We start from the raw sequence: 22,255 nt of genomic DNA on the forward strand, positions 1-22,255 counted from the left end.
AGCATTTAAGGATCATAATCAGTCTCATGAGAGCCAATCACAGAAATCTCTCTGATTTCATGGTTCAGGACCACACCACTCAGCAGCAGTTGTTGAGGTGAATGTACCGACAGAAGTAGCTGTACATTTTCATATCAATTCGCAAGAAAACTTGGGAAAAAAACTTACAGCCTCCCCTGATACACATTTAAGGGTGGCAGTCAGCAGAAAGTGGTTAAACTTACTTTGGAAGCTATAAGATCGAGGGAACTTGTTTTGTCCTACTTCATTACTAAGAACAAAACATGTACATTACCAGACTTTAAAGCCTTGACAGAAACACTAGATTTTTAAAAAGAAATAGTTTTTCTAGGAAATACATAAGCATTGTTTTGTTGCAACATGTCTGCAAGATGATTGTAATTGTCTTTCATTCTGTCGTACCTTTCCCCTCTCTCCCCTCTCTCTCTTCTACCCTGTTTTACTTCTCTTCCTGCTCTCTGGTTTACCCTTTTAGCAGTACAAGATCAAGACAAGCTACAAGGCATTTGCAGCAATCCCTACAAACACATTGCTTATGGAACAGAAGGTTAGTGTTTGCTCAAAGACTTGGGCACTGCATTGTGCATTTGAGACCATTCAACTTGATGTACAAATTCAGACATGTCTGTTGGGGAATACAGCAGAATGTGAATTCTGGGAACTAACTACTCAGGATTGTAATTCCAGCCATTTTATAGGGTCATCCACTTTCACTGAAGATCAAAGTTCCAGTAATCTGAATTTCTGAAAATCTATTTACTATAAAAAAGGAAAAAAAATTCCACTGTCCTAAAGGAATTGCAACTTTTATCGCAACATCTCAAAATCTGTTTAGTTTTTGGAAAGTGTCTGAAGCACTGCTGTTCTGGGACCTGAAAATCAGTAGATCTTGGTCAGGTAATGATTATTGGACAGCTGTGCTTATACCCATAAATTTAACAACCAAAAATATGATATTTTGACCTGCTGTTTTGTTAAATGGAGAACCATCCTGGCCATTGTTCTGGCCTCTGTTAACTTCCATTCTTCCTGAACACTGTGAGAGCTAGTGGGCCATTCTCAGTTTGTAGTTTATGCTAGCAATCATTTTCTGTAGGACAGGCAGATAGATTCAAACCCCAGACTTCAGGGCATTGGTTTACCTCCAAAGTCACAGTCAACAAGGGCAGGGCTGTATAGTCTTATTCAGACAATTCAACTTGAAAAGTCAATTGAAGATTTAAGCTTTGCATTAAGGGTTCAAAATACCCACAGACATTTATTTTTAAAATATTTTTTCCCAGATTAATTTACTCAAAAGAATAGCTAAGTTTAAGAAAAGCTTTCTCTGATGATCAATGAGCTAAGTGTCTTGCATGTTTAAAGACATGCTTAATCATGGTGACATTCAGTTTGTAACTTTTCAGAAAAACCTTTCTGTTCAGGACCTAGTTGAGGAATTTCCCCTCTGATTAATTTGTTTAAGCATTCCTGAGTACACATTTAAATATTTATACACATATACAGCTCAATTGATTTCACTAGTAGTTTACAAAGCCTGAAGTTATTGGTGAACTTAACTGTACAATATTTGAAGATGATAATTTTTTCCTTGAAATGTTACTGATTATGATCTAGTAATGATCAGTTAAGTGCTATAAATCAGATTATTTTTCAGAAAAAAAAGATATATTCTTTTCCTATATTCTTTTAATCTTGAAGGATTTTCTTAATCTTTTGCATAAAACCTGATCCTTCCCTTACTTAAATCTTGAATGCGCTAATGAAGGTTATGTTTGCTTTAGCTTGCAATGTGGTGCAATAGAAATGGCTCGGTAAAGGAAAATAGCTGATGCAGGAGATTCTACACCCCTACAGAATGTATTTTGGGAGGGTTTTGTTTGAGCAGAAAGCCTGTTAGTGGGTGGAAGAATTTGGTGACTCCTGACCACTTCATGGTTGACTTCACCTGAAAGGCGCTGTTAGCGCACTCTGAGACTGCACCACCCTGCAACCCAAGCCAGGTAGGTGACCCTGAGCAGGACACCCACTCTAAGATCACACTCCTGATGTGAACTGGTGGGTTTATGTCAGCTATCTGATTGCACTTTTTCATAAGAAAATGGATTTCCTTTTGACAGTCTTGCTGGCACTGTCTTGGGCATTGACTCACAAACTGCATGTTACTTATCCCCAATACATGAAATGGATTTGTGCAATCTAATGCCAGCACCTGTGGAAAAAATAACAATTCAAAAGATATCTGTGTTTATATAGACTTCTAGTTATCCATGGATTTACTGAAAATTGTAGCCTTGGTGTATCCTTCAGTAGTGAGAGCAGTCATGTAGTACTAATAAGAAATCAATTCTCTGTTATAGGATTTCCCTTCAGGAGAGACTCCTGACTAAGTAACTTTGTAAGTGTATATTTATGTTTCAGCATTGCCTGCGAACATGCTTTCTCCCATCTGGGGAGTTATGGGTAACAGTCTCCTATTGATCTGCAGCAGCAGCAGCTAATTGTAGTGCTCCTAAGCTGGTCCTGTTGTGTCAGCTGATGAGAGTTTAGAGTATGACTCCTATGAGAAAGCATGAAGAAAGCATGAAGAAATCACATGGCACACTCAGGCCCCATTGTACCAAGTCTTCATGTTAGTGTTCAAAAACACATAATCACGGAGCGATTATATGCGGTGCTTTTTATTAAGAGCTCTGGGAATCGGGGTGTATTCAACCCAAATCTGACTCCGACCATACATCCGAAATGATCATGTTTTATACTCTATCGTTACATAACTTTCATGTTAATTATTAAACTTATATTGTTCTATTGTATACATAAATTTAGCCCCTCTCTGAATTTCCAACATAGTTTCTCACTATTCTTCTTATGGTTATATAATAATTACATTTAATTACTAAACAATCATCACATCTAACAATTACATAATTTATCATACTGCTTACGCAGGTGCAGTTGATCTGGGAAAGCACAAAGCCTAACTTTTTAGATTCTATCTTTAACTTTTTCCAGGGTTCCACTATCATTCATATCCAAATATTCTTCTCAAAATGTTGGGTAGGGAACTCATGATACATTCTAGCTCAACGAGAGTAGTTATGTTGTTCCCGTTTTATGCAAAGCAGCATTTAAAAGAGGGAGATTTAGGACAGTAAGATTTTAACTACAGAAGTGATATTTTATTAACATCCTAATTATTATTATATGATTAGAAAACCAACATAATTTTAGATATATTTTTTAGCCTAAGGTGCTAAAGTAGTGTTTTGCTATGTGATTAAATTAGAAATGCATGTTATCAGAAGTAGGCTTTTTCCCACTGTGTGAGTAATTATGTTATTTAATTTAAGTGGTCATGAGAAATAAAATTAGTAAGAATTGTGTTGTGGGTGATCTTAGTAACAATTCATCTGCAGTATTAATTGGGTCCCATGACAGAAAACTGCTCCTCATGGGCCATGTAAGTTGCAATGATTTGACTGCCTCTGAATTTTCTGTTGATATCTTTCTTTCTCAAGTTTCTTTTCTGTTTGTGTAGATGTTTTAATTTAAACTGGCATTTTTCAACTTTAATTTAAACTAGCATTTTTCAACCTCTGCTAATGAAACCATTAGGCTGTCATCACCTTAATGTTTTTTTTAGAACATGCTCTTATCCTCCAATACTCTTACTCAAAGAGAGTTGTTCGAGTACGTGCCCATTAGTTGAGAAGAAAAGGCTGATTGGCTCTATATGTGTATACTTTGAGAAACCCAGAAGTGGCTTAACCTCATCAAGTCTCCTCACTGGCAAGTTTCCCAGCTGTTTGAGTTTGTATGAACCTGATGTTTCTCACATAATTTCTGTTGTCTGCTCAGAAAAAGCACTACCCAGGATATCTCTTGGAAGATTGGGCTGTAACTTCCTTCACAGCCAGAAGAACAAAACTTGTTTTTGAGGGACTCACCCTCAGCATGGTCAGGCTCTGTCAGGGAACAGCAAGAGGGGGCTGCTCCTCAGGGAACTGAGCTGGCAGCCAGGACGTCAGGACAATGTCCTCACCAGGACGGGCACAGCTCCACAGTGCCTGAGCAGGGATGGCAGAAACTCTGATAATGAGCTGGTGATGCCCAGGGTCACTCAGCAGTGCCATCACAGCCACACAAATCCAGAGCTTTGAGTCAGACCACAGACTGTGATACTGAGCTCTTCAGCCCAGCAGATCATAGGATCCACTGGCCAGAAGAGGAAGCCGAACAAGTTTAAAATAGGCACGAGGCAAAAATTTGACAGAAAGAATTAATCAGCCATTAGAAAAAAACTGGAGACTGAAATAGGCATTTTATCACAAAAATTGAAAAATCAAGACAGGACAATTTTCTGGTTTCTCATATTCCAGATAGTCCTGTGGTTTAAAGACGTCATACTAGGTGAGCATTGACATTCCTTCTGGCCTTATTAACACTGAAACAGTGAGTCACACTTCTGCAGACACTCACCCTTGTGTAAGTTCTACAATTATATGGATGTGGACACAGTCTAATTCAAAATTCCCTTCTGAATTGGGTATTATTTAAAAAGTAATGTGTCTGTTAATTTGATGTTTTATTTATCAAGTATCAACTACAATGTCTTTCAGCCAAAATGGATAGATGAAGAATTTATTTCCGGGTGCTACAGCAAAATTCATAACTTTAAATACCTTGTGTTAAGAAAGAAAGGCAATAATTTGTGCAGTTGTAGAGTGATAAAGGTCTGTAATAATAACCAAATGTGCTAATATAGGAACAGCCTCTGAACTCCTTCTTTCTTTCTTTCAAGGGCCTTGAAAATAGTGTCTTAAAACAACTGCAACTTCATCTTTAGGATTATGTAGAATTTTATATGTAACCCAAAAACTGTTGTAGGCTTTGGATTTACAAACCAAAAAATTATTCTCTTAACAGTTCAGTCTTCTTTGGTCTACAGCAAGCTCTATGCAGGTGAATATGGGTTTTTTGTATTTGTCCAGCTACACATCCCCTCTACATACTGATTGGTGTGAATTTCTCTTGTCTGAGCATCTTTTTGATGGAAAGGAAACATCAGGGGCTTATCCCACACTACTTCTATCCCACACGTCTTCTGAAAAACACTAGGTAGGACTGGCTGTGGATGGAAGGGGTGCAAGTGTTGTCTCATTTGGATTCTGTTTATCAGCTGATGACAAGCAGACAGCAATAATTTCAGTTCTAAGTAAATGTAGAAAAAGTAAAACAGTCTTTCCATATTTTGTTACACTTCTTGGAAAACTTCAAAGATCTGGTAATTGCATCACCTGCAGAAACAGACTAAAGGCAGTGCAGCATATTCTCTTTGTGGAAGAAAAAAATAGAAAAAGGTATTTTCCTCTGCATGCAGAAAGAAAAAAAAAGAGGGTATGTTAGTTGTTTTTTTTTATTTTTGGATTTTTTTTTTAAGTGAAAAGGAAGAAATGCAACTGAGGAAGCATGGCAGCATTCAGCTGCATTGAAGACCCAGCTTTAAGTTCTTGCCTTTAGGAAGCTCTTAGTTATTGTATTATCAAAAATCCATTGCTATAGGAACTGATCATAGCAAATGCTGTGGTTTCTCCTTGAAATCATACAAGTTTCTCCTTGAAATCATACAGCAGGAGCCTGGAGGACAATTTTTCTCACTCAGGTGATTGACCTAACTGCTGGACAATTGGCTATTATGAGGCATGTCAGAACTTTCTGGACCTTGAAAGCATTTCTGAGAAGACTTTGCTGAGAATATGCTAATAAAAATAGGTTTTCCCCAAATATTTCTGGTGTGCACTTACTAGGTGAATTTCTTGCATCCAGATTATGTGTTCACATCAAAGTGTTTCTCAAGGCTAGAGACAAATACCTCGTGGTAAGAAAGAAAGGCAATAATTTGTGCAGTTGTAGGACTAAATAAAAGACCTAGTTTATCTGTAATAATAATCAAATATGCCAATGTAGGAGCAGCCTTTGAGCTCACTCATTTTTCATGGGCCTTGCAGTTTTCAATATTAATTATTTTATGGGACAGAAAATAGTAGGTGTAATTTCAGTAAAATTTTCAGTGTAATCCCTCAGCATCTTCAAGAGAGAAGTTAAAGGAAATAATGGTATGTGAAGTTCCATTGTATGGTGGGATTTTTTCACACATGCTGAGGGCTTGGGAAAAGATAGAGATGGGGAAAATATGCTCAGTCCAGGGTTTTCAGAATACAGTAAGAGGAAAGCTATGTCAGATCTAGGTCACAAAATTAATTTCTTTTTATTGATGTGGTCCATTGGTGGATGACATTATTTTCTATATATCCTATATGTTGCCTGGACTTTTCAGTCTTCTAATGAAATACTACGTATTGTGTTTGGGTCATTTACCAGTATCCTTTCAGCTCTGATACAGTTTTAGCAATCAAAAAGGAAGAAAGAGGAAGGAAGGGTTGTAGTCATCATTGATGTCAATGGCACAAATGCATCACGCCCCCAAAATTGCCCTTTTCAAGGAAAAAAAACAGTGGTTCAGCAACTGGTTATTTCATTTAAATTGCTTTACATTTTCATTATCTAAATTATGATGTTCTTTTAAATTTTGGTACCACTGTTGTTTCATATATAATCAAAAATTTGAATGTCTAAACAAGAATGTTCCACTTTTAATATTGTTAGGCCATCAGCATAGGAAGTGAATCTTGAGTACTGTTGATAGTGCTAATCAGCAGCATGTAGATAGAAATTAATCATAACATTTTTGCATGATGACACCAGTAATTTTGAAAAATGTAGTTGTACATTTTTATCTCTTTATTTTTTCTATGTGGAAATGCGGAAGAAGGCATGCTGGGAAAAAATGAGATGTGTTTTGAAAAGCTAACAACAGATCAAACAGAACCATTTCTCTTAGTAGAGGTGGTAGGGATAGTTATAGAGAGTATAATTTCCTGTTTCTACTCTTTCTTTGGAAAAATCAGCTGTTCAAATAAGAAAAAATGAAAAATAGGAAAAAGAAAGAAAGAGAGAAAGAGAGTAAGAGAGAGAGAGAGAGAGAGAGAGAGAGAGAAAGAAAGAAAGAAAGAAAGAAAGAAAGAAAGAAAGAAAGAAAGAAAGAAAGAAAAGAATTAAAGAGTTGAAATAGTGAATGAAATTAGATTAATTGGTTTGAAGATTAAAATTTTCTTTTCCTAAAGTACAGTAAGGGAGAACACTGCAGCTTTTTCTAGTGTGGCTCCTGCATGATTGCTGTGTCTCAGGGGGACTGTGGAGAGCACAGACCTTGGTGCTGTGCTCACCTGCCTTCCTTAGTCACTGAAGGCTCCAAAATGGAAAGATATTTGGGAACTCAGCTTCTGAAATGAATAGTTTCTTAAATTAGCCATCTTGGCTCTGAGCAGAGACTTCTGGATGTAGCTGTAATTTCTCTGGAAAGATTCTCCCAAATCTTCAGGGTAGTTGTTTCTTACCCTTGATTTTGTTCACCCACTATTCTGGTGAAGTGAATATGAAACAGCAACTGTATTTTTTTTTCTTAACAATCCCTTTATTATGTTTATTATCTTACTGGTTTGTTGGGGGTTTTGAGAAGCTTAGATAATTCCCCATTCCAAATCCATGATTGATTAAAAGTTTTTCTTTTTCCTAACTCACATTCAAACTCATCATCCCTCTATATCAGGCTGTTTTGTCAAACCTGACCCTAATAGGTACTGAAATGACTCTTCTACTTAATTTTGTTGCTTATTGAACCAGGGGCACTGTATTTGAGTGCAGTGCTGAGCTCTCTTTGGCTGAATCCTCCTCTTCAACAGGACTGTCTTTCTTTTTGAAACTCTAACTGGATGACAATGATGAGACTTCAGAGATGAGAAAGGCTATTTATCTTTTCTTGGTCTGTCTTGGGATAAGATTACATTAATTTCTGTATATCAAAGTGAATCACTTTTACATTTCACCTTTTGAACTGAAACTACTCTAAGGCCAACACATTTGTCATTTGTCAAGAGATAGAGAGAAAGGAAGAAATGTTTGGAAAGCAATCACTTTTAATTTTAGTAGAAGACATGGTGTTCCATGAATGTGCTTTTGTGTGAGATCATTTGTGAGTGGTATTATAATAATATGAAAAGTAAATTGTCACTAACTTTTCGCTTAGGTGTACACACATGTACGCTGCCAGTAGCTGGACAAGGAAAGAAATAAAATGTAGTCAGCAAAGTAAAACTCAGAAATAAGTGTGCTTCTTTTCTTTTTTTATTTTTTAAATATTCTGACATTTCCATCACAGGTCCACATACATCTCCTGTATTTGGCAGCCCTCACAACCACCTCAGTGGCACCAGCCCATGCACGCAGAATCCCACATGCATGAAAAAGGGCTTAACTGGAATGCTCTTTTTACTCTTATACTTAAAAAAAAATTAACAAAATGAAACCTTACAAAAACATAATGTGTTAAACAAAAAAACTCCGCAAACCCTGCGGTTCCCTTCCCTGCAGTCCAGCTTCAGCAGACACATCAGCAGGCTTCCTGAGTAATTTTTGGTCTCAGCACGGTGTCTATTTGAAAATCACTTCAAAGCAAAAACGGGTGATGGCAGGAAGAATGTGCTTCACAGATGCTGGATGAAGATGAAAAGGGAACTGAGCAGTGGATTTTGGCTTTTGAGGGTGTTTTGTGACCCTTATAAAGTGAAGGGATTGGCAAACTGATTTCCACTGTTCTCAGACCTGCTCCAAGTACCGGTATAGGGAAGTGAGCGGTATAGCCAAACACAGAAGCTTGTGTTTTGTTTGGAGAGATTGCATTTGTGCTTATTGTGAGATCACAAATACAGTATGGAACATATTTTACTGCATACATTTCTGATTTCAGGCTAAAATCCAAGAATGGCAAACACTATTTCTGTTCCAAGGTGACACCACCATCCTCTTTAAACAGGAGACACTTTTCACAGGAAATATCTGCTGAAAGAAAGAAAAGGGCCTCCTGTGTGTTTGGGTCCCTGACTTGTCCATCTGCTCACAGGTGGTGGCTCTCTGTTGACACACAGCAGGCATCCCCCAACACTCTGTGGCATACAGTGCACACTCACTGTGACACATTTACTGTGAAGAAGGTGGCATTATTGAAGGAGAATACAATTGGAACTGGTAGTTTCTGATTTTCCAAAAGTGGAGATGATTCATTCTGCTTGAATACTCTCTTCTCTGTAAACCCATAACCATACCACTCTGAATCAGGTTTTGGGAACCTAAAGAACATCACCAGGCCTGTAATTTCTTTGTTTTCCATCTTTCAATGGTGAAAGTGCCACCTTTGGAAACAGAGTATTGGAAAAAGTGTATGTTTGTTTGGTTTTCAAAATTTTCAACTCAGTATCACACCAATATCTCTTGAATTGCAGGCATTAGAAGAGCCGACCAAGCCTGCTAGTGCGACTGAAGGCACTGCTTTGGACACTCATTCAGAGGTAGTGTGTTATTTATCTTTCAGATCTACATTTGAAATCAAAAAGCAAAGTTTAACTAAGTGATCCATCCCTCCCTTTTCAGATGTGCTCCCCTGCCCAGCTCAGACAACAAACAGAAGAATTGTGTGCTGTCATTGATCAAGTCCTGCAGGACCCCTTGACTATGGTAACCCATCAGTATGTGGAATGGACTTATTATCTCCTTTCCCTTTTGTCTTCTGTCATTAACATGTCTATTCTCTGTTGAAAATAATCTTCCAGCGCCGGTGTGAGTCTTCTCCAAGTTTTCTGCAGATGAGCACAGAGTCAGATGTTGGCAAGGTAGGTGGATAAGTCCATGTCCACAGCAAGGGGACTTTTCAAGTAATTATAAAGGCAGGCAAATTCAGTAGGCAGGAGGGACTGTGACAGTAAAACCAATGGCAACTCAGAGCTGCAGCTGAGAAATGCAAAATCAAAAGTGTTTGGTGGCTAAAACAACATGGAAAGACAGAACTGTAGCCCTGGAGCCTGTGCAGTCTTTGCTGCAGGATGCTTTCCTGAAGTCAGAAGGAGATATACTATGAAAGAGAAAGAGTGTTATAAGGCTTCAGAGGTTAAAAATCTCTCATACCTTGCCTGCCATAGGGCAGGATCTCTGATCTTCTCCCAGACTTCATCCCATCCATGTGTTGTTACTACAAAGCAACCGATGTTTCTAACTTTGGTGGCTGGAAACATCTTTCAGAACATAGGGTTTTTTCAAGTTCATTATTTATCTTCAAATAATGGGAGTATTGAATTAATAGTTGGACTAGTTCTGAAGTTCTGATTTCATTTTAAGTCTCACCACTCCTAGAAGGAGGATGTCTGCAATATCTCTTTCTCCTGGATGACTAAGAAATAGCTAGTGAGAGGGAGGGTTAATTTTCTACTTCTAAACTGGTTTCATTAAGTTATACTGATGTGCCTTCTGGGTTCAGAGGGATGGCTAACCAAGGGAAGAAGGTCTTGTATTCAGTTTGCTGCAGGTAAATTAAAGTTACCTGTCGCAGCAATAAGAAAGTGAAAATGGCAGAAATGCAAATAAAAATGGCTGGAAAGGAATTTCTGGCAGATGAACACATAAAAAAGTTAATCCATTCAAAATATCCTGCTGAATGTCCAGTCCACCATGCAAGAATATGGCACAGGTCCAGCATTCTCAATGGCTATATTGAATATACAATTCAAATTTAATTTCTGTTTTTGAAAGTACTTCTGTCAATCAGCGTGCAGGGGTGAATTGGACTCCAAGAGGCTGAAAGACAGAAATGTGATAGCAGGAGAAGGATGGGCAGACAGTGTAATTGAGTGTGTTTTCCAGTGCCTGAAGAATCTGGAGTGGTTAAAATGCTGCTACCAAGCTGAGTTAGAGTATCCAAAAACCACTTCCTTGGGCAATTGAGAATGGCAGGCATCTTTTAGCAGTCATGAAATCAAATAAATGCAGCATAGGGACCAAGCTAAAAGTGTTGAGGATCTCAGAATGAGGTCAAAAAGTGCTTAACGGAGGGTAAAAGAAGGTCATAGACATGGAAGAAAAAAAAGAGCTGATTTGCCTTAGAATTGTTATGGATTAGTCAAAGCAAATTCTTGCAAATGAAAGCATGCAGATGTAATAGTTTGTATTTTGTGAGCAAATGTAACTTCAATTTCATAAGGCAAAGATACTTATGCTATCTAATAATAAGCATTTTGTTATGAGAGTTCTCATATTAAATGCCAACCTCAAGAGAGCAGGATCAATGTTTTTGAGCAGTAAAATTAAGTAGTATTTTCTGTAATAAACATACAAGCAAAGCTTAAATATGCCTTAGTCTCATATATGGTGTGAATATTTCTGGAAAATGCAAGTTTTCCTGAATTTGAGCAATTAATAAAGTCTCAGAATGTTGAAAATCTCTTGGAGTTACTGTTCAGAGTAACTCAATATATTGATTATATATCTGTTTGTTTTTTTACAAGATGTCAACAACACTGCAGAGAGCAGCTGGGCGTGAAACCAGATATGTAAGTACTTTTACCATTGCTCTCTATTTTGCATGCAAAAATGCTTACTTTATCTGCTCCTAAACAATCCTGGGTGAGTCTGAACAAGCACCTGCTTCTGATATCAGATGTTGACTAGAATATACAAGCAAATATATTACAGTGCTGGCATTTGAGACTTGAAGTGTCTTCTCACTGTAGGAAATCCATCCCAGCTGGAGTTTCTCTTCACTGCTGTGTCTGTTGATAATTTTACCTGTGTAAATATGAGGTTAAAATTAACCTCCTCACACACTTTGTTGTTGTTTCCTTCAAGCCTGGTGCAAGAGTTCAGCTGTTTGGTAAGCAGACTGTTTGTTATGGGTGCTGAAGGGTGCATTTCTCTGGACTCAGCCTGCACTGTAGGGGACTTGCTTTGGTAGAAGTCCTGTAGTTCTTGCTTATCCTTCAGAATCTGGGATTGATCCAAACTTTTCTTTCCAAGATACAGAGCTAGCTGAAAACCCATGGTTTAGATGGATTGAAGCTGTTTTGTCACATACCGACATATGTTGAAAATATCTATATTGAGTCATTTGTTCAATTATTGAAACATTAAACCCAATTAACATATTAATTCTCTCTAGTGTACACACTTACTGCAGGTTCCACATTTTACTTGCAACTCATTTAGTCATGTGGTGAGAAATCTCAGCTTCCTATTCATCATTCAGCATTTCTATTGAATCTCAAATCAAAGCAGTACTGGCAAAGCAACAGAGCTCTCCCAGTTTTATGCCAGCACAATGCTTGACTGATCAATTCAATTTTGCTTCCTGAATGTGGCAGTATCCATATTTTATTGCATACTGTGATTTTTGCTTGACAGATTGTGCTGGCTCATACTAATTAGGACAAATATCAGAGGAGAGCTTTTTAATGAAATAAAAGAGTGTACTTCAGAGGTAGTCTTTGAGAACAGAGTGTATTTAATAACACTCCAGTGCAAATCTCCAGCTCCCAAAACTGAAATATGGACATATACCATAATTTCAGGCATCCAGCTTAGGGAAGCCTAGGGATGGCATGGAAAATCACCCTTACAAACACTTTTTTTCTATTTCCACCAGAACTTTCTAGATGAATGAAACAAATCAATAGTTATAAATGTGTTTGGGAATAACACAGAGGTTTATTGGAAGGCCAATCTTTCCTATAAATTGTACAGGTGTGTTGAATTTTTTGTGTGTCAGGAGACAAACTGGGGTCCCCAGGCTGGGCTGTGGTGCCTGAACTTGAGGTGCCTGATATATCCTGAGGGATATATCCTGAGGGATGTATCAGGTGTCTTTAATAGCATAGGTGCATCACAGCTCTTTCCTCCTCTCTCACTCTGCTTCCTTAGTAGGGTGTAAAAAGGCTATTTCTGCCCCAGTTAACAATCCAGGAGGTGGTTTGTCCTCTGGCCATTAGAGAAAGGACACACAGAAATGGTTTTCCACACATTTATCTTTTTGTGTTTATGATATTTAATACTGAGATGCTTGTCAAAATTTTGCTTTGAAGCCATTTTTGGTTAAAAGAGGAGCTTAAATTTGTTTATGAGTAATGAGTAAGTGTTATTTATAACCACCACATGTAAAGGTATATGTATGCATACATGGTAATATTGCTAATTACTTCAATAGGTTATAAAAAGTATTAAAGTATGTTGAAATAGCCTACCATTTAACAATTAAAATGTCATAGGTTTGCCTTGGCCTCAGCTACCTTTTATATTCTCATGAACTTACATGAGAATATAATTTACACCCTTACCTTTTAAGGGTGTAAATTGTACAAACAGTGAGTGTATAAAAAGTATGGAAACTAAATTCAGTTTATACCAGCTAGCAACTACGTACCACAGTTGTAATTTAATGACATTTAAAACTGTATGGTGTTTGATATGATTCTATTCACCATTTAATAATAATGCATCTCTGTTGGCTTTAGGGATGATACTGCTGATTTTTTGATTTTTAATAATAATACAATTATTCTCTAGATAGGAATTTATCATGATTAACTGGAAAAATCAATGTCCATATTACTGACATGTATGCTTAAGTAGGATTGTTCTGGTTCTCCTGCTATAAAGTGAGAAAAGGTTGAGAAGTTACTCAACCCAGTACTAATGTTTAAAACATTGATGCTGCAAATTAACAGACAATGGCAGGCTCAGAAAAATAAGATTTAAATTTCAAGATTAGATCAAGATGAAAACCAGAAATTTTGTTGCACTTGGAAAAAAGAATTCCTAAAATCTTAACAGGCATTTGACTATATCTAGAAATAAACTGGAAATGAGATTGTTTTATATTCTTTCATACCACTGCGTCATTGGGAAAACCTTCTCTAGCTAAGTTAAGCCTAGCGCTGTTCCTGAATTTTTTTCTGTCATCATTGTAATCACAAAGATATTGCATGTAATACTGTATATTTTCATCTTTTTTTGCAGGCCAACCTTTACAAATCAGTGCCTATAGTAACTGAGAGTCAGCTGGTATGTAGAGCACAGCTGTGATACACTGTTTTCAAAACTTGCACAAGACAAAATTTTATTAATTATTTGCTTTCTTAGTCCTTTGAAAAAAAACTCCAGTCAATATCTTTTTACAAAGCTGCATGGCTTCTACAGAACTGTATTGTTGTTTTTTTTTACTTCTGTGCTGAATTACACACCCATTTCAAGTAGCTGTAAATCCTGACTACTTGTAAACCCATGGGCCAAATGCCAAACTACAGAGTCCTGCTGGATCTTGCGGTGCATGACAGCAATAGAATCAGCTGCTGCTTCTTGGACTCTTTTAATATTCCACTTGTACAGTTTTGTTTAAATGTGAAATGATTCTAGCATCTATTTTCTTCTTACACTCTATTTTACATCGAAGCTGCTTTAATGAGTGAAAAGCAAGGGTAAGATCAAGCAATAAAGGGAGATTATGTATCAGATGTTCATTTAAGCTCTGATCACAAGTTCATCTTGTTGGAGACAAAATTTCTGAAGAAGAGTCAGAAGAGAAATCATGGAGCCTGCCCAAGTGACAGTGATCATTAATGGATGCTTAGGGAAAAAAGGAGATGTGGATGAGAAATTTTTCCCTTGTATTTTAAATAATGGAATCTTAGGGACTTCCTGAATCAATTTCTTCTCCTAGCAATCTTTGACTAAATCTGCTTTCATTATTTTTCTAGTTACTTTTTGAATTTTGTTATATTTTGATCTTTATAACATTCTCTAGCAGTAGAATTTACTTTTAAATTATCCATGGTGCAAAATAGTACTTTAGTCCTTTGTTTTAAGCCTATGACTTGACCTCAGTTCTTGTACTGAAATAGCAAATAATTTTTCTTACTTTGCTTTCTAAATAATATAAGTTTTTCTAGATATTGCAATAATATCTTGACGTAGCACTACCAGTCATGTCTGTTTCGTGTAGAAAATTAAAAATTGCTTTTTCACTCTTTGAAAAGTATGGATACTATCCCAAATCACTGATGATCCTTCTTGCCCTTCTCTATATCTTTTTCAGATATTTGTTTTTGAGGTTGGGAGACTAAAACCATAAATTTCTCTTGTAAGCTCTGAATACAGAACTTTCTATTTACATGAGGATGTGATAAGGTCCTTTATTGCTATTTCTATTCCTTTCTTAATGATTTATAGTTCTTTATTTAGTTCTTCCTACTTGTATTGAGCAGCAAGCCAATGTTTGCACAGAACTATACACAATAAAGTCAAGATATATTTCCTGAGTAGTGAGAGCTGGTTTCTCAGCTAATTAGCTTATTGGTGCATGAGCATGAGGAAATTTGGGATGTAGTTTAGCTTTTTGCTGTGAAATGTGTCAATGCTGAATTCAGTTATGTTTCACCTGCCTTTTATTATTCATTTACTCAGTATTTTAGGATCTCTCTGTAAGTTTTTGCACCAATATTTTTAGTCCTCTAATTAGTATTACCACCAAACTTTGTCACCTTACCAGACAATCTTTCTGTCTGATCTGCATCCATAATTCAAAGCCCAGATTCCCAAGCAGATTTCTCAGGAACTCCGTGACTTGTTCCAACGCTGGTGCTGGGGACAGGGACACCTTTGACTACACCACATTGCTCAGAGCTCCATCCAACCTGACGAGGGCTGGGGCGTCCACAACTTCTCTGGGCAACCTGTTCCAGTGCCTCACCACTCTCACAGTAAATAATTTCTTCCTAATACGTAATCTAAACCTGCCCTCTCTCTGTTTCAAGCAAATCTCCCTTGTTCTGTCACTGATGGAATGGGGTTGCAACTGGGACCTGACCCACCAGTTTCAGCAAGATCTCAGGGGCAGCCAGGGTCATAATAACAGGGGAGAAAATTAGAGGTGAACCTGCCCATACCTCTGCCAACATTCAGTCTTCTCATTTTTTGGACAGATACTATGCAAGGCTCATTTTCATGCAAAATACCTTCAGTACCTGAGGGAGGGTGGCCCTGTCCATGCTGCCCATAGAGAGGCACCCCAACCCAGCCTATAGATTATTTCATTTGCTGACCTGGGCCAAACCCATGCCAGAGAATGCCCTGGCACTGGGTCAATATCAATGATTATGGGTCAGTTCTGGAACTTGTGCTTTGGCCCTGTGTAATTTGCTGAAAGTTCTGTGCACATACAATGGCAGCCCAGTGCTACCATGACAGCCTTTACCATTTTTTCATGTTGTTGTAGGAAGACCAACGATTTCCTTGGCAAACTTAGTTTTAAATTGTTTCTCAGTATGTCAGCTGTGACATTTGTCATCAAAGAAAGAGTTCAAGTTCTTAGTTTTGGATCAAAGATTTTATGTAGTTTGTCAGAGTGCTAATAAAGTGTTTAGAATTCTGGCTGCTGGCTGATATCTGTCAGTGTTAGCAGAGTCAGACATAAACATATGACTCAGTCAGCATTTGAGTACATGATGTTGTTTAGAAAATGCTTCCTTAAAAGTATTTCTACAGCATGCATTTGGAAGAGGTTTCTTACAAAAGGAGAGTAGCTTATCCTTGATGATTTCAGGTACCACAATGGGCTTTTGATTGCATGGTTACATGGTGTGGAGGAGTGCCAGAAGACCACATGTCCTTTGTCTGCATAATAATGACTTGATAGCAACTGCACCTTTCATATTAAATTTACTTTATTTTGAAATCCAGACATTTTACAGATGCTTTTCAGAAATATTGATAGAAAAATAAGCATCTTTTGGTGAATCCTACAAAGATATAGTCATGAAATATGGACTAGAAATTCATTAAATAAGCACTGCATCTTTGAAAAAGTTGATCTTTGTAATGAAAATGTTTTTGATCTGGCTTGACAGTTACTACTCTTTAAAAAAAATTAATATCACTGCATGGCTGATTTTTTTGCTTTCAGTTGAATATTTTTCTTGTTTGATGAGACAAATGAAAGGGTCCCAATCTGTGGAGAGGAGGGAGAGTAGAAAACACAAATCTAAGAGAAGATATTTTGCTCCCTGGGCCTTGCTCTGCCCAGGAGTGTTGTGCTCATGCCTGCATCTTCTGCCTTCACCTCAGACCCTGGGCTGAGCTCTGTCCTTTCCCAGGGCAGAAGCAGAGCACAAAACACCCTCTGCACCCTCCCCTCAATGGACATTGCTGGATGCCTGCAGATCCTCTCTTAAGGGGATCCATGACTCAGTTTACACACTACATCCAGCAATCTCAGCTGAATCATTTTAAGCTTACTTTCATAGTAAACTTCTCTTTTTCCGGACTGACTGATGAAGTGTATTGCTATTATAAATAGACAGCAGGGTGTTATTGAGTATACATATTTATTTTATAAATAAATCTAATAGTGAATCAAGTTTCTTCTCTGCATTTTTATACCCAGTTGGATACTGAGGATGGGGAGCTGTGACAACACTTATTTCTCAGTCCCAGCTGGGCAAGCTGCCTCTCTGTGCTGCAACCACAGAAGGAGCTCAGCAGCAGTCCTGTTGTTACTACCTTCATCAGTTGTGACAGAGACCACTTATTTTCTATGGGTTAGTCATAACAGAAGAGAATACAACTGACTCATTTAAAAGTTTAAATTCAGTCATGGATCTTGGAAGACTTGACTGCTTTTAAAATTCCAGTGAGAAAGTGTACTTTTTCTTTCTTTTGTGGCTCACTGAACCTGTCTATTTTAAAATTATCCCTTAGCCTCTGTTTAGAGTTTATGCCACAATCCATCTTGTCAGATTTTACAGTAAGAATTTTTAAAAAATATCAAAGATATACTAAATTGAGAAGGTAATAGTCAAATTTTTTGGTTCACTGGTTGACAATCAAGGAATTTTTTCTTGGTGAAATAATCCAATTTGTCTGAAATGATAGGTATCACACTTCCATGCTGATCAGATCCTCTAAAAGTGTACTTTTCTGACTGAACTCTTAAAGATACTGTCACTGTCACCAAGGTGAGTGGCTCCAGTCCTGGCATGATTGACAGTGGAGCGCTGCAGTGGGGTGCAAGAGGGGCTTCCTGAGCCAGGGGAACCTCAGAGGGAGCTGGAGAGAAGAACTGCTGGATGGCCAGGCTCAGAGAGTGGTGGGGAAGGGTTAAATCTGGCTGCTGGCCAGCCACAAGGGGTGTTCCCCAAGGCTCAGTATTGCAGCCTGTTCTGCTTAGTATCTTTATTGATGATCTGTGTGAGAGGATTTAATGCACCCTCTGCCAGTTTGCAAGTTGGGTGTTGATCTTCTGGGTAGGAGGGTTCTGTGCAGAGGGATCTGGACAGGCTGGGTAGATGGGCTGAGGCCGATTGTATGAGGTTCAACAAGGCCGAGTGCTGGGTCCTGCCCTTGGGGCACAACAGCCCCGTGCAGAGCTACAGGCTGGGCCAGAGGGGCTGGAATGGGGCCCAGTGGGAAAGGGCCTGGGGGTGCTGGTCAGCAGCAGCTGAACATGAGCCAGTGTGTGCTCAGGTGCCCAGGAAGGGCAGTGGCATCCTGGCCTGTACCAGCAGTAGTGTGGCCAGCAGGAGCAGGGCAGGGATTGTCCCCCTGCACTCAGCACTGCTGGGGCCTCACCTCCAGTGCTGGGTCCAGCTCTGGGCCCCTCACTGTGAGAGAGACACTGAGGGGCTGGAGTGAGTCCAGGGAAGGGCAGGGGAGCTGGGGCAGGGTCTGGAGCACGAGGGCTGTGAGGAGCAGCTGAGGGAGCTGGGGGTGTTTAGCCTGGAAAAAAGGAAGGTCAGGGGAGACTTTATCACTGTCTACAAGTGCCTGAAAGGAGACTGTAGCAAGGTAGTGATAAGACAAGAGGAAATGGCCTCAAGTCATGGCAGGGAAGGTTTATACTGAACATTAGGGAAAGTTTCTTCAAGGCTGCAGAGGGAATTGGTTGAATCATCATCCCTGGAAGAATTTAAAAGATGTGTAGATGTGGCTCTTAGCGATATAGTTTACTGGTGGACTTGGCAGTGGTAGATCATTGGTGGGAGTCTATTATCTTAGAGGCCTTTTCCAATAAAAAAAATTATATTCTTTGTGTGTATCATTTACAGTACCTGAAATCAATATTGTGTCTCCACTTTTGGTACTCTGTCCTAAAATTTCCACTCATTGGACATAATATTCTGCAGGTATTTAAAAGATGTGTAGATGGAGTGCTCAGGTACATGGTTTAGTTGTGAACTTGGCAGTAGTAGGTTTATGAGTGGACTCAACAACTGTAAGGGTCTTTTCCATCCTGTGATTCAGTGACTCTATGACTCTATAAAATCCAGCACAAAATCACTGGTATTATTGCCCAATAAGACTTTTCCTAACATGCTTCTGCCTGGGTGTAAGTTAACAGCATCACAAGTTGTCCTTGCTTCCTTCATAATTACTGTTTTGAGGAGCCCAGTGTAAAAAAAAAACCAGCCAGCAAAACCCACAAACCATGGTCTGACAGCTCTGTAGCTATTTTTTGTCAGTCATAAACACATGCCAGTGATGAAGTTCTGCACCTAAAAGCAGCTCTTGGCACTTTTCCCCACTATCTGTATTAGAAGTAGTCCAGGCAGCATGACACCTGAATAATTTTGGTGGGGAAACACATAATTAAAAATTTTTTAAAAAATATAGTCAGTACAGCCCCACCAGAATTGACTTGTCTTACAAATATTCTGTAAATGGTAAGGTGTTTTATGTGATTCTTCTTCTATCTCTTTTCTCCTGGGTGTGCTATGGGTCAAGACAAAACCTGGTGTTATTCGTCCCGTGCTGGTGAAAGCAAAGAGTGCACAGCAAAAGGAGGAGCCCTATCAACCCAATCCTTTTAAAAAGTACCTTGAAGAAATCAGTGATCAAAATATTGAGCAGGTGAGTAGCTCTCACTCTGAAGGATTTTGTAGCCTCAGCTAATTTCCCTAAAGATGAAGGAATAAACATAGATCCTTGTTTTGGTCCTGTCTCTTCTTTTTTTTTTTTTTGCAAAGTGAGATGATTCCCCAAGGGGCACCTGGCTCCTAAAGGAAAGTCTTCAAGCTGAGATGGGCAGCTGGGCTTTCTACAGGGCATTTTTTTGGTGATGTAAACACCTGTATGTTGAGGAGAGGAGCTTTTCATGATGTCTGTAAGAAACATTGTAAAAAAGAGGATTGAAATCCTTCATTTCCCTGTCAAACAGATATCTAGGTCATATCTACTAGAAAGTGCTTCCTTCATCTGGGGCCCAGACCTGAATCCTCTCTGAGGAAAATGATAGTGAGGACTGGGCAAGGTTCACAACTTCCTCTCCAAGGCAGACTGCAGAGGAGCCCCAGTGTGTTTCTGATCCACTTCCAGTCCATATCTCCCCCAGTCCATATCTCCTCCAGTCCATATCTCCCCCAGTCCATATATAGCCCAGTCCATATCTCCCCCAGTCCATTTCTCCCCCAGGTCCATGTCCATGTCCCCTCCACAGACTGAGGGTACAGTTGTACCACATGTGATGCTGGGGCAGCAAAGATGCTGTCTTCTCCCACAGCCTCTGCGTGAAGTCATAGGATCACTTTGCACAAACACATCTTGGCCTGTGCTGACCTGTATGAGGCATTATCTCAGAGAATCTCCAGATAAATGGCTGTGACAGCCTTTCCTCATGCATTTGTGTTTGTGCCCATTATTGGGAAAAAAACCTTAAATATGATCCACAATCTGAATGTCCCTGTAAGATTTTGTTATTCACCTAGCCAGTATGTTCCAAATCTTCCATCTGGAGGGAAGTAAAATGAAGCCAATAGTCCTCTTGTCAGACACAATGTGAATAAAATACCTTACTAATTGAATTTCTCTTACTCCTGTGTCTCCTTACGCCTCTCTACTCATATTAGACATTTTTGCAATGGCAGTTCTCTCTTCTTCCTTTTAAAACAGAATTTAATTAAGAATTTAATTTTAGCTCTTTCCATTCCTCCATAGCTCTGATTTGATGTAGAAAAATCCAAGAACTCCTCAAGAGTACTGCAGCAGTACAGAGGAAAATAATTGTGGTATGAGTGAGTTCCAGCAACACATATGGGTGGCATCAGAAGGTTTCCATAGAATGTAGAGTTTATATAAAATATAGGAAAAAAATGAATAAAAAATAGTGATTTTCAGTTTGACTTTGAACTTTTGAGGTTGATAGTGAATATTTGAGTTCAGTGACTATAGGTGAGTTGATAGTGAGTTATTCATGCTTTAACTTACTGAAAGCCTTCAGATTCCAGGGTGCTGTGCTGCCATTTTCCTGGGATGAAAGAGCAGGAGAGTTGTCTGGATATTTTACTATAGAGCTTTTGCCCTAGGCCACCTCAGCAGAGCCTTCCTGTAAAGGCAGGGGCAGTTCAGACCTCTCTTTCATCAGTGCTGGACACTGATTATGCTGGCTATAGCTTTACTGATGAAAGTATACCAAACTTCCTCTTTTCAGACAAGTATAAACCTGGGGTTATTGCCAGGGCTTGAAGCATTATGACATTTGAAGCTGTGGAAACCAATCAACTTATACTTTATAAACTACTTGTGGCACATATTACTGAAATACTGACAGCATAATAAGTCTAATGTTGTTGTTACAATAGAAGGCAAAGTTATTTATGTGAAAGCTGCGCATTAAAATGAACAAAAAAAAATACTGCATTGTCTTTAATAGATGGAAAAGTTGATTTCACAATTAATAGGTTCAGTTTTGCTTCCTTTATGTAAATAAATTATGTTGTACGCTTTATAGTACTAACAAATTGATATCTTTGTCCTAAGCTAAGTAATATTACAAGTTGCTGTAAAATACATGCTATTTTAGAAGATCTTTATAAAGACATCGTTGTTCTGAATGACTTGTATTCAAATGGATTCACTTAACAGAAACTGGTTTTGTTTGTGTGAGAAATGGCTATATGATTCTCGTTGTGGTCTCACATAACAATTAATAGTATAATGTTATGCTGATCTAGGGAAACACTGAAGTGCCAAACAAGACAGCATATGCTCTTAATTTCAGCTCCTGCCTCCCAGAGCAGGTTCGTGGTACTGATATCCCTTGTGGGTGGAGGGGACTTGGATGCCCAAGTGAGGGTGTTCACAATCTTTCAGCACCTGTGAAACTTGCCTGAGGGATTTTAGTGCCTGTAGGAAGGCTGCAGCACTGACTGTGGAACTGGGCTTGGTGCCAAGACAACAGCTTGAAAATTGCTCTGGTTGTCTCTAACTGTGGGGTTTTTAGCCTGTAAAGACTAATGACTCATTCTCC

The 22,255-nt window shown here is 38.6% G+C and overlaps 1 protein-coding gene across 1 annotated transcript in view; it reads left to right on the forward strand.

Annotated features, from left to right (window-relative positions):
- Positions 1 to 22,255, forward strand: part of MLIP (muscular LMNA interacting protein) — a 104,414-nt gene that overhangs the window by 57,975 nt on the left and 24,184 nt on the right. The window contains exons 5-11 of the mRNA XM_058020921.1: positions 497 to 568; positions 9,423 to 9,488; positions 9,571 to 9,654; positions 9,750 to 9,809; positions 11,475 to 11,519; positions 13,978 to 14,022; positions 19,735 to 19,860. Of these exons, the coding sequence (XP_057876904.1) occupies positions 497 to 568; positions 9,423 to 9,488; positions 9,571 to 9,654; positions 9,750 to 9,809; positions 11,475 to 11,519; positions 13,978 to 14,022; positions 19,735 to 19,860 (498 nt within the window). The remainder of the gene's footprint in view (positions 1 to 496; positions 569 to 9,422; positions 9,489 to 9,570; positions 9,655 to 9,749; positions 9,810 to 11,474; positions 11,520 to 13,977; positions 14,023 to 19,734; positions 19,861 to 22,255) is intronic.

The sequence above is a fragment of the Melospiza georgiana genome, chromosome 3 (assembly GCF_028018845.1).
Source record: "Melospiza georgiana isolate bMelGeo1 chromosome 3, bMelGeo1.pri, whole genome shotgun sequence".
In the NCBI taxonomy this organism is placed as follows: Eukaryota; Metazoa; Chordata; class Aves; order Passeriformes; family Passerellidae; genus Melospiza; species Melospiza georgiana.